Source organism: Nanorana parkeri, unplaced genomic scaffold (assembly GCF_000935625.1).
Source record: "Nanorana parkeri isolate BGI_ZX_2015 unplaced genomic scaffold, ASM93562v1 scaffold155, whole genome shotgun sequence".
Taxonomy (NCBI): Eukaryota; Metazoa; Chordata; class Amphibia; order Anura; family Dicroglossidae; genus Nanorana; species Nanorana parkeri.
Window position 1 is genome coordinate 420,830 of NW_017306423.1, and position 12,841 is coordinate 433,670.

At 43.3% G+C, this 12,841-nt stretch overlaps 1 protein-coding gene across 1 annotated transcript; it reads left to right on the forward strand.

Moving 5' to 3' along the window:
- The first annotated feature begins 10,200 nt into the window (after positions 1-10,200).
- On the forward strand, positions 10,201-11,160 carry LOC108785321 (free fatty acid receptor 3-like). The gene has a single exon (XM_018554368.1). It carries the CDS (start codon positions 10,201-10,203, stop codon positions 11,158-11,160), a length of 960 nt encoding a protein of 319 aa, XP_018409870.1.
- Positions 11,161-12,841: the final 1,681 nt, after the last annotated feature.

Here is a 12,841-nt window from a genome sequence, read left to right on the forward strand (position 1 = left end):
CCCCCCCCATACACACAAACACACACACACACCCCTGCAGATCACTCGCAACGCACTTGTTTAATGGTCTGTTGCTAATTTGTTATGTCAAGTCAGTGAACACCTATTACTGGAATTGCAAATCACAGGATGGACAATCAGTAATATATAGAGGTAAATAGAGATAAAGTCCTTTCATTACCTCTACAACACGCAGGTCATATATTCTCTCTTCTAATAAGATCCCCGCCCCCATCTATTCAGATGATGCTTAAACAATTGAGATATTGATCATGTGATATTCTACAAATTCTGTAAAATATTCCTGCACATATGTCTGTAAATAAAGTTTTGTGACAAATCATCACTATAGTAGAGTGTGTCTGATTCTATTGAAAGCTAGATTGGATATAAATATATATACCGTATTTTGCGGTCCATAAGACGCACCGGACCATAGGACGCAGGGAGGTCCGGCGCGCCTTATGGAGCACTCGAGACTGTAGCTTCTGTGACAGCTTCTATGACAGAAGCTGTGACAGAAGCTGCAGTTAGTGACCGCTGAGACAGGTGGCGCTGTGATTACAGCACCACGGTCTCAGTGATCACACAGAGCAGGCGAAGAACGTCTATTCTTCGTCTGCCCTATGGTTATCTCGATCGTCGCCGCTGCTCGGTTTTAATACGAGTGATCTCATTAGATCACACGTATTAAACGAGCAGTGGCTCCTGCTGCTGAACCCGATCGCCGCCGCCGCTGCTCGGCTTTAATACGAGTGATCTCGTTAGATCACTCGTATTAAACGAGCAGTGGCTCCTACTACTCGCCCGGCGCCCGAAACTGCATGTCTCGGGCGTCGGGATTCGCTCCATAAGACGCAGGCACTTTTTCCCCCTCCTTTTGGGGGGAAAAAAGTGCATCTTATGGAGCGAAAAATACGGTACACACTATATTGCCAAACTAACGAAAATTCGGATTTCGTCTGAAACCCCAACCAAATTGAATCCTGAAATAACGAAACATCCGAACTGAACAAAATTGTTCCGCAGCCTACATGTCTAGAACAGATCTTACAAAACTCTTCCAGGGGTAGATTTTACAGGCCAAAAGGGAGTAAATTGGAGTTCATTGTTAGGGTTTGTTTATACCTCAAAGTAGAACGTGGGGGGAAAAAAATCTTACCCCTTGCAGTGGGGCTCTATCCAGTGGCGTCACAAGGGGGGTGCGGCCCGAACCCGGGTGACACCATTGGAGGGGTGACACCAAAATGACTAGCAGTCATTTTGGTGTCACCCGCTCTAAAAAGTCGGGCACTCGGTCATGGATCGAGAGCCCGACAGTGTCAGGAGAGAGAAGACGACCCGCCGGGTGAATGTCCCCTCTTCTCTCTGCCGGCGTCCATCACCAAGATGGCCGCCAACAGGCGTCAATTAGACGACCGCCCATGCGCGATGATGTCACTGCGGGGTGTCACCCAGTCTCCGCTCCGGGTGTCACCCGGCCACGGGATGCCCCTTGGGCTACCCCTGCAGTTCAAGGGTTAAGTGCTCGTTTTTGCCTAGGGTCAAAAGTAACAAAGTTATACTCCCCCAATCCTCAGGGCCGGCTGTCACAGCCCTCTCTCCTGCCTGACTCCTTCTCCTCTGCAGCGATGGTATGTCCCTCGGCGTCCTCACGTCCTATACACTGTATGTAGAATGTGATGATTCAGGGACCTTAGACCAGTGCAGCGTAGGGGGGGAGAGAGGCTCCAGTGACAGGTCTAAGAGCAAGACGGCTCCAAGGAACGGATGAGTATAACGTTTTGACTTTTAACCCTAGACAAAAATGAGAACTTAACCCTTGCAGTGCTGGGATAGCCCCACTGGGGTTGAGAATGATCTCCCCCAGAGTTCCTCTTTGAATGCAATGTACCTTTAACACACAAATAACAGGCAGGGAATCCCCAGTGTTCCTGTAAAAAGAGAAAATGATTGTTTCTTGAGATCTGATAATAGCGGAAGTTCAAAGGTCAAAGTGAAGCTCGTTTCCTGTTTCTTATCTGTAGAGGAAACTCTCATTTAGGGATAGACCACAAGCGTCACGCGCCCCTTGCTTTACAGCACAGACATGCTTCATTATCTGGTATCTCAGGAAGCCGATGTATCTCACAGAGCCGTAATCAGTCCTGAGGGACTGTTCATACCACACATAGCACATGCTTGACGTATAATCGGCTTTTGCCTTCCCTCGTCTTCAACACGCTAATGACATGTATAAATTAAACCTTTCCATTTTCATTACACGCCTTATTTTAGCCTCAGCGATGTCATCATCGGGTCCCTGTGCTTCTGTAGGCAATAGAGGCAGATCATGACTGGAGGGAGGGGCCAGCAAGGTGCTATACATATCCTGCGTCAGTACTCCTCTCCAGAGCCCTCAGCCCTGATCATGCAGTGGGTGTGCTCTTGGGTGGAGTTATGCAAATAAAATGCCTGGAGGTCAGTGTGGAGGAGTGACCATTCCTAGGCAGGCTGTATTTGCATGTAGGTGACGCCCACATGTGTTGCTGAGCCTCCATGATTGAAAGAACTGAAATGCAATAAATGAAAGAGGCGGGGCCAGGGACACGCTAGGGAGGAGATATCTAGATGATACTGAACATCCTCACCACAAAAAGCTTATGCAAATATTGAAGCTGTATGGCCTCATTCACACGGGCAATGACCTAAATTGGGATTAAATATCTTTATAATGGTTTATAGGACTTTTCTAAATGGGTAGAACGAACCTAGAAGCTCTCAGCTCTGAGCGTTTACAGGTTCAGGTCTGTCAATGTCCGGCTGCTCTGGCAGCATGGTGCAGAGGTGACACTAGGGGTCTAACAGACTCTTGAGGTCTCCCTAAACAGACTTGTCACCTGCACCATACTATTATATTACACTCATCAATTCATAACTAGTTTTAAATCAAGGAGCACATGGAAGGGCTATACACAGTACAAAAGCAAAATTTCCGAGCACACTCAGCAGCCAACCTTCCTTTAGAGCTAGTTATGGATTGATGAGTGTGTTTGCCATTTGTTTTACTTGTTGTACTTGGTATGGGGACACACTGGGGGCTGCAGCTGCCATTGTGATGTGCTGGGCTTCTGGGGTTTTAAGTAACCTTCAGGCCTAAAACGTGCATTTTAACACTTGCAAAAAATAGATGGCACCGGCAGTGAAAGTGTTTATTAAAATGAATGAAGAAGGACCCGTGTGAATGGACCTACAGGAGGAGCATTCCCGGATTTTGGAGATTTTTTTTTTTGTTACTATTAATGTGTCTGGGATAGGAAGTGAAAATAAGTCTCTAACAGGACACAGGTTGCAAAAAATAAACTGTTGGGGGATTTATTTCCTCTCCTACGCTATTCAAAATTAAAACAAAAATAATAATAATAATATTTAGCTACATGTACATTTTATGAGAAAATGATGTTACCTTAAAGGAGAACTATGGGGTTAGGGGATTTCCCCATAGTTCTCCTTAGGTTAACGGGAGGACACAAACTAGCGTCCTCCCGTCACCCTAAGCTCAGTATACCGCGAGCTACAGCTCACGGTATACTGAGACGCCGCAGCCGGAGCGGATCCCGACATCGATGTCGAGATCCGCCCAGCTGCGTGAGTGACAGCTGGCTCTGTCTATCTAGAGGCAGAGCCAGCTGTACCCGCCCCCTCCCCCGTCTATTCCGCCCGTCAGCGCTGGCGGATCAGAGCGGGGAGGGGGGAATCCATCCCCTCCCCTGTCACGGCAGAGAGCCGTGACAGGATTGAGAAGTGAGCGAACGCCGGTATGTGTTCGCTCACCTCCCGATCTACTGAGCCGACCTGTGACAGTCACATTGTCACACGTCGGCTAGAACTATGAGGTGAATGAAAAGCACTCACCTCATAGTTCTCCTTTAAAATTCCAGTGCTTCATGAATGTAGCGATAGTTGTGAAATATTAATCGTCTGTAATCTATTCTGTACACTAGAGGGCAGCAGGCAGTAAGGATGAGACACCAGCGTTCGGGAATTGCCAATCCTGGTCAAAGTAAAGCTTCACTTTTAGGGCTCATTCATCGGGGTGTGAGAAACAAAGCATACAGCATCTAGTTTCATACACAGCCGTACACATCAGTATACAAATCTACGAGCCTATTCAGATAGCAGCATCTGGCGATGTAAAAAAAAATATGAAAAAGCACCGCCTGGGGACGTATTTTGGCCCGTATATTATGCTGTACGCCTGGAAAGGTTGGAGCTAATGTCTACAAGCATACACCGTTCAGTGTACTTGGACCCTATTGAAAGGTTCTCAGCCACAGCTTACCAGCCACAGCTCACTGTATATTAGCATAAACAGCAAATTGCAGATATAAAAATACATTTAAAAAAACAAACGTGATGAATGTAGCATATTGGGCACCCAAGGCTGCTGTATACCATAACATTGTTTTTACTAATAATAATGAAATGAAACAAATAGTAATCATCATCATCATTATCATCATCATCAATATAATAATGGCCACAAAATAAATGCAGACAGTGAAAATTGTAGTATTCCCTCACATGGTGGTCAGAAAATAAATGCCCCCCTACACTGAAGGTCAGTGGAAAAGTCCCCCCCTTACATTGGTGCTCAGTGATGTGCCCACTTACACTAGTGGACAAAAGAGAAGGCACTTCTAGGAATGATGGCCATTTAAAAATGCTCCCTCGTATAGATGATCACTGGAGAAGGGCTTTCCTATAAAGGTTTATAGGTGGTCAGTGGAGAAGGTCCTCCTTACATTGGTGGTCAGTCAAATGCTCCCCTCTATCGGTGGTCACCAGAGAAGAAGCTTCCTATAAAGGTGTATGGGAGGTCAATGGAGAAGGGCCTTCTTAAATTGGTGGTCAGTGAAATGCTCCATTATATTGGCGGTCATTGGAGAAGGACCTCCTTATACAGGTGTATAGGTGGTCAGTGGAGAAGGTATTTCTTAGATTGGTGGACAACGAAAAAGCTCCCTGATATTGGTGGCCACTGAAGAAGGACCTTCCTATAAAGGTGCATCGGTGGTCAGTGGAGAAGGGCCTTCATAGATTGGTGGTCAATGAAATGCTCCCTTATATTGGTGGTCACCGGAGAAAGGCCTCCATCTACAGGTGTAAATGTGCTCAATGAAGAGGGGTCTTCTTAGGCTGATGGTCAATGAAATGCCCCCTATATTGGTGGTCAATGGCGAATGCCCTTCTTATAAAGGTGTGTAGGTGGTCAATGGTGAAGGGCCTTGTTAGATTGCTGGTCAGTGAAAAGCTGCCTGATATTGGTGGTCACTGGAGAAGGACCTTCCTATAAAGGTGTATAGTTGGTCAGTGGAGAGCAGCCTTCTTAGATTGGTGGTCAGTGAAATGCTCCCTTATTTTGTTGGTCATTGGAGAAGGGCCTTCTTATACAAGTGTATAGTTGGTCAATGGAGAAGGACCTTCCTAGAATGATGGACAGTGAAATGTTCCTTTATATTGGTGGTCACTGGAGAAGGACATAAGAAAGATCCCAGGTGTCAGTGGTTACTTATTGGAGAGGCACAAACTGGTTATTGACTAGGGAACCTGTGGCATAATCTGAAGGAACCCTTGGTTTGCACAGACCCCTGGCTGGGAAATGCTGCTTAAACCCCTTGCATTGTAAATATAGCACTGTCTTTAGGCAAATATATAAGACATTTTACTATAAAATGAAGTCTATAAAATAAGCAAATTCTCCACATTGTGGGCCTTTATCACTAATAATAGCAGACAATGAGAACAAAGATATCTTGGATCATTAGTAATGAGCTGGATCACAAATCACTTATTATGTTCTTCTACATGTGGACTTCGTCTAAAATAAAATTTGTATAATGCAAAGTGTGTTTTGCCAAAGTCTGTTAATAAATAATCAGTATTAGGCACATGGGGACCGCACACTGATTACAGACTCATTTTGTAACTCTAAGGCGGATGTTGCAGAATCGTAGCACATCTTTCAAGGCTTTTAGATGGTTCTCAGAGTTATCAGCGTTTTAATTCATTTTAAAGTGTAACTCCAGTCAAAAATGTTTTCTTCTTTACAAAAGGTCTGGATATGAGATGCTGGATCTTGAATTATTATAGTCCAATATCTATAATTGCCTGCATCTGGTTAATAGAATTTACATGCTCTGGTTAGGCACTTCTCATCTACCATAATATGAATATAGTTACATAGTATTTAAGGTTGAATAAAGACACAGATCCATCAAGTTCAACCTTTGTGTGTCTGTGTGTGTGTGTGTAGTGCGTGCATGTGTGTATAGGAGTCCCTGTGTGGTCTTAGTTTTTTAACAGTACCTGTACCCCTGTATGTTACGGTCTCTGAGGAAGGTATCTAATTGATTTTTGAATGATTCAATACTCTCTGCTGATACCACTGCTTGTGACAGAGAGTTACAAAATTCAACCACTCTGACTGAAAAGAAGCCCCTACACCCTTTGTGGTTAAATCTTTTCTCCACCAATTTTAGGTGGTGGCCTCTAGTCTTTGTTATGGAGTTTATTTAGAAAGTTTATTGCTGATATTGACATCTCCACTAAACATTTTGTACATTAAAATTACATCCCCTCTTAATCTCCTCACTTCCAGCGTGAACAAGTTTAAATTTAGCAACCTTGTCTCATAGCTATGGTCCTCCAGCCACTTAATTGGTTTTGTTTCTCTTCTCTGGACTCACTCCAGCTCCAGAACATCTTTTCTGTGGATTGGTGACCAAAACTGAACCGCATACACAAGATGAGGCTGAACCAGCGATCTATAAAGTGGCAACATTATCACTTTGTCTCTACAATACATTCTCTTCTTAATACATGACAGTACTCTGCTCGCTTTGTTTGCCGCCGCCTGGCATTGCATGCTATTATTCAATCTGTGGACATATTGTAAATTCCATGTTTTCATTGCAGCCTTGATGAAGGGAACCATGTGTAACCCCTGAAACTCATCGGCTGGGCTATTTAATTTTAGATCATCCTGCCTATGAATTAAAAGACTATTATTTTGGACTCTAAGGCCAGTTGTATGGTACTATCATTAAAATTCATCACCATAAACACTTTTTTAGTCCAGGACTAAAAAAGGGTTTGGGGACTGGGAAAGGGTGAGAAACCATTTCAAGGTTTTATTACAGTTTCTGTAACCTTTTTCTGAGATTGTCCCACAGTTATTATTATTATACAGGATTTATAGAGCGCCAACAGTTTGTGCTGCACTTTACAATATAAGGAAGACATTACAATTACAATACAATTCAAGACAAGATGATAAGGAGGGCCCTGCCCCTGAAGGCTTGCAATCTAAAGGGAGGGGACAGTGGTACATGCGGAGGTAGTTGTGTGGGGATAAACACCAGTTCCTGGGTGTTTTTTTACTTCCTTGTGTAGACAGTTCTGAGACTGCTGCTGGAACCACCATCCTACCACCATCCACCGACATATTGCTGTGACAGCAAACTAATGGTAGCACAGTGATTGATTATTGGGTGGAACAAGATCAAATCAATTGATTGTCCCTTGCATGTGAGGAACCTCCTATGCTATTTTATTGTCTACTTGCCTGCCTGAATACATTATCTCTGCTCCTCAACTGAGAGTTTTATTCCTGATCGTACCATTTCCCAGATAGCAAGCACTTGAGCTGCAAGTTTAAAAATGACTTGCTAAAGTATTGCTAGACTTGCCAAGCTTCACAATTTTGTTGCACAATTACAGCAAGTCTGTATTAAAAGTCTCCAGATCAGCGTGCTTTGCAAAAGTGCTGTACACTTGCAGAGCTCTTGCTAAGACCTGCAGGATCCTTGCTGTAGACTCGCCTACAAATTCAAAAAGTGTCAACTAGAACTTGTTCTGCAAGTCTACAACTTGCCAGGAATGTGTGCAGCAAGTTAACAAGAATTACAATTTAACCCTGCCACAGGTTTGTGGCAAGTTATCCTTGCTATCTGGGTTGTGATCACTGTTTATTGTTGTGTCAACTTTACCAAGATCATCCTGTATCAGGCTTGTCAGCAGGAAAAAAAAAGAAAATGAGGGCCATGTGTCTAGTGGTGGTGACCCTTTATTAATTTCATCCTATGTCGCATGCCCTATAATATATTGCACATTGTGGAGGTTTTCCAGGGCAAAAGTCCACAATGGAGAGTCTACACTGTGCTCTTAAGCACTTTCAATGCATCGTGTATCCCTTCATATTTTACTTCTCATCTGCTTCTGTTATGAAAGTGCTTTTGGAGGGGCTGGGGATGTTTTTAAAAAGTTGCATTGGCACAAAATCTGTATTGCTCCTTGTGAGAGCGAAACGAAGGCGATCAAGGTTTCTTGTTAGGATTAGCTGACCACCACCGTCCGTTCCGCCAGTCAGCGCTGGCAGATCGGAGCGGGGAGGGGGGAATCCAGCCCCTCCCATGTCATGGCAGAGAGCCGTGACAGGATTAAGAGGTGAGGAAAGCCGGTATGTGTTCGCTCACCTCCCGATCTACTAAGCCGACCTGGGACAGTCTCACAGGTCGGCTAGAACTATGAGGTGAGTGAAAAGCACTCACCTCATAGTTCTCCTTTAAGGCATGTCAGGCCCTCTGAGTTTGGATTTAGAAGGAAGGCCAACAGCGAGCCATTTCATGAGGCTATTTAATAAGCTTTAGTGGTTAAGGTTTATGGCCATCACAGAGACATGGTACCTGCCTGCCTGCTTCCTTAGGAACGTACACAGAAGGCATGTATGTTTTTTGCATATATCGATTAGCTTCAAATATAATCTTTAGCCTTCTGCAAACAGTGGACAGATAAAACTAGTAGGGGAAATCTTTGTTCAAACTATCTCTAATTATTCCTGGTTAGCTGAAGGAGAGGCTTGTGTCAACTCCCAACTCTGAAGAAGCTCAGTGCACGACTGTAGTGTAGTACAGTTCTAGCAGAAGATGTTGGCTGAGTGACTTCAATATCATCAACACTATTTAAAGGTCTGTACAGCATTTTTTTTATTTTGTCTTTTTGCTGTTACTTAGGATTTTATTTTGTTGTATTTTTTACTTCATTTTTAATTTTCATTTTGCATTTTTGCTGATATATTACTCGTTGCATTATTTTGGTGGATTTTTTTTTCCTTCTTTTTTTTTTGCTTGCCATAATGTCATAAAAGAGATTTTCTTTTGTAAACCCTAGTTTTATCTACTCGCTTTTTCAAACGTTTCCATGTGAAATTAATGCATATTTTTACACATTTGACTCCATTGTTTATCCTGCATCCAAAGCAGAGCAGTGTCTCTTCTGCCCTTTATCGTGAAATCACTTTAGCCTCAGCAATCAATCTCTCACAATCATGTCTCACAATTAACGTTCAGCCACCACTTATTTCTGAAAAAAAGTGATTTCCTTCACTTTCAAAGATGTCATCTCACTGCCTGTATACAGGACAGGTAGTAAAGGGGAGACTCCCCAACAGTTCACCCTCAAAAATGGCATGGATTCTAACCATTCCCTACTGTTTCCAAGTTGTTGGCTTTAGATATACTTTGAATACAGCCCTACTCACAGCTCTTGATTAGAATTGACAAGAACAATCAAACTATTCCAGTCTCATAGTTGTTGGCTTGGTTTGTCATCCAAAATGAACCAGCTGCTGTCACAGTATCTCATTTCACTTGTTAATAAAGATTTTAACTTATCATCTTGTACTGGTCATTTATGACCCACACCTGTCTTATCACTGTACCATCCACGTTTACGCCGAGCTCGTCATGCTAAATCTAAATTGAAGGCAGTATAGACATAGATGTGATGGTCACATACATGGTTACATAGATACAAAGTAACAATAATAAAGACCGGAGTTTATTGGGTTCATCCTATTATGTTACAAGCGTTGGTTTCTGAAGGTTCTTCTGCGGGGGTTTTCATTTCACTAATGCGGAGATCGGCGAAGCAGGCGGCAGGAGAGGTGAGTAAGGTCTACTATGCATTGGCAGTTTTATTTTAGGTTTTAGTTTTCACAATAGAGCACAAAAAAAAATGATCCAACTAATTGTAGCTCTTATCAATAACCTGATTATTTTTCCTTTTTTTTAGTATATTTAAGAGGCCTCAAACACAATAACAAATCAACGAGGGACTTCACCAAATTCAGCAAGTTTGTTAAGTTCCAAGTCAACCATTATGCCCTATTTCCCAGGATGGAATCCCCTCTTCTTGTTTGTCTACATCTTTACATTTGTAACAGGGCTTCCCCTGAACATAGCGGCCCTGTGTACGCTCATTAAAAAATTTAGGCTTGGTGTCGTACCGGTGGACATCCTGCTAGTCAACCTGACCGTTTCTGATTTGCTTCTTTTGATGTTTCTTCCCTTTCGTATGATGGAAGCAGCATTTGACATGAATTGGAATATGCCATATGTTTTTTGTTCTTTATCGGCGTTTATGTACTTCAGCAGCATTTACATCACCTCTCTCTTTCTCATGGCCATCAGCGTGGAGAGGTATCTAGCTATCGCCTTTCCTATCAAATACAAGCTTCTCCGGAGATCACTCTACTCAGTCATGGCATGCATCTTCATCTGGATCATTGCAACAGTGCACTGCAGTATTGTCTACATCGTGGAGCATGCCATGCCCAGTAATATGACGGAAACAAATCATACCATGTGTTACAGTACATTTTCTCCACCCCAGCTAAAAATTCTACTCCCGGTGAGGTTTGAAATTAGTGTGCTTCTCTTCTTCGTCCCGTTTCTCATCACAGTCTTCTGTTATGGCAACTTCATCAAGATCATCTTGTCTCAGGCTCGTCTGGAGAAAAAGAGGAAAATGAGGGCCATCTGCCTAGTGGCAGTCACGCTCGTTAATTTCATCATTTGTTTCATGCCCTATAATGTATCTCATGTTGTGGGCTTTTTTCAGGGCCACAGCCCATACTGGAGAGACTACACTCTGCTCTTAAGCACCTTCAACGCTTCATTGGATCCCCTGATATTCTACTTCTCATCGGCTTCGTTTAAGAAAGCCTTTTTGGAGGGGCTGGTGGACATTTTAAAAAAGTTGCATTTTGGAAAATATTGTTATAAAATTTGTATCGCTCCTTGTGAGAAAGAGACTAAAGCGATCAAAGTTTCTTCTTAGGACCATACAGAGCCACATAATCCCTGGAATTCATAAAGAGTGTCTGTGATACCCTTTAGAATTCCATTGCCCATCCACATGGCAAATGTTGGTGCTTTCCCCAGATCAGAAAACAGGTACATGTGTTTTGAGTGCATTTGTGGTGCAGAGACACACTGAAGCTAGACTGTCCATATACACCAACAGCTTCCTTAACAACCAGTGATACTTACCTCTGTGAGCTGAGCCTGATGGGACTAGTTCCCCATCAGGTCTGCTCTGCTACTGATTAACAGCAGGCAATGAGCAAATCCCAAAACCTATTGCATGGTTTCTATTGGCTCTCCAAAATCCACCCACTGCCTGCTGTCAATCACAAGGGAATCAGACCTGATAGGAAACTACTGACTCGTAGTTCCCAGTTATGCAGCCAACAGTGTCTTAGAAACCAATGATACATCCCCAGCCCCATTCAGCTGCCAACTGGAAAATTCCCCAGCCGACACCGGAATGTACACAAAGGAACGGGGGATCCTGGCTGACGTCATTACCCAAATATTGACTCAATATGTCCCTTGAAATGTTTGTCCTTGGTTTTGAATGCTGATTAACTACACAGCAAAATGTAGTTTTTATTTCCCCTCCATGTTGCAAAAATGTCCACCCCAATGGTAATGGATGGATTTGACTGTACACAGAAGATTGGGGCTTTTAGTTGGCTTTCTCTTCCTACCTCTGCTCTCAAATATTTCTATGCCGGTATTTAGACCTGAGATGGTTTATGCATGCCAAGCACAAGAAGATCTTTCAATTTGCCATCACAAAACTGTCTTTACAGTCTAAAAATGAGAAAAAGTTGGCTCCATCAAGCACGAGAGAGAGAGAGAGAGAGAGGGGGTGTCATGGCACAAGGACGCTTCCCTGCCCTTCACTTGCAACACCTTTCTAGATACTCACATGTTCCATTTCGAGTCTTTAAGGATCACCAATGGATTTTACCAAACCTCAAAGCCTTTACAGTTAAAATACAAAGACGAATGTCAAAGAGGATATTTTTATCTATTTTTGGAAAAGGACCAAACCCGGCAAAGACATTGGCTATAGTAACTATATCTTTAACCGTATGGACAGAATGAGCGTATATTACTACAAAGCAAAGTGGATTGCAGTGAAGTGATTGTAGTACAGTGAAGTGGAAGAAAGAGTGCATTTTCAATGCCATAACATGCAACCAGCAAAAACCCCAAAAAAGATGTTTTCACTATGTAATGTATGTCCAGGCAATTTTGTTTTTTAGATTTGGACAGAGAGAGAGGAAGGATTATAGCCCCATGGTTGTTGTTTTGTTGTTTTTAACAATAGATCTTTATTGAATAAAAGAGATAGCATACAGAGTCCAAAACAATAAAATATAGGACACACTTCAACAAAGTAATGATATAGGCGATGCCTAGGACCAGGGCCAGACTTACTCTCTCTGCTGCCCCAAGGCCAGGTTCCTCAATGCGCCTTCCTACCCGCCACCCCACCCTCCCCCCATGGTGAATGGCAGACCTGCAGGCTGCATACAAGTTACAAGTGCTCTCGGCCGGGATCACTTCTACAAAACAAGCGGCGGCTTCCCCGCTGTACATTTAGCTCTGCTTGCCCTAAATGTAGAAAACAACTACCCGCCCGGCAATGCATGTCGGGCGTCGGGAGA

What these genes read in the sequence shown, in the direction of transcription:
- LOC108785321 (XM_018554368.1), top strand. Translation starts at nt 10,201, where the DNA reads ATGCCCTATTTCCCAGGATGGAATCCCCTCTTCTTGTTTGTCTACATC.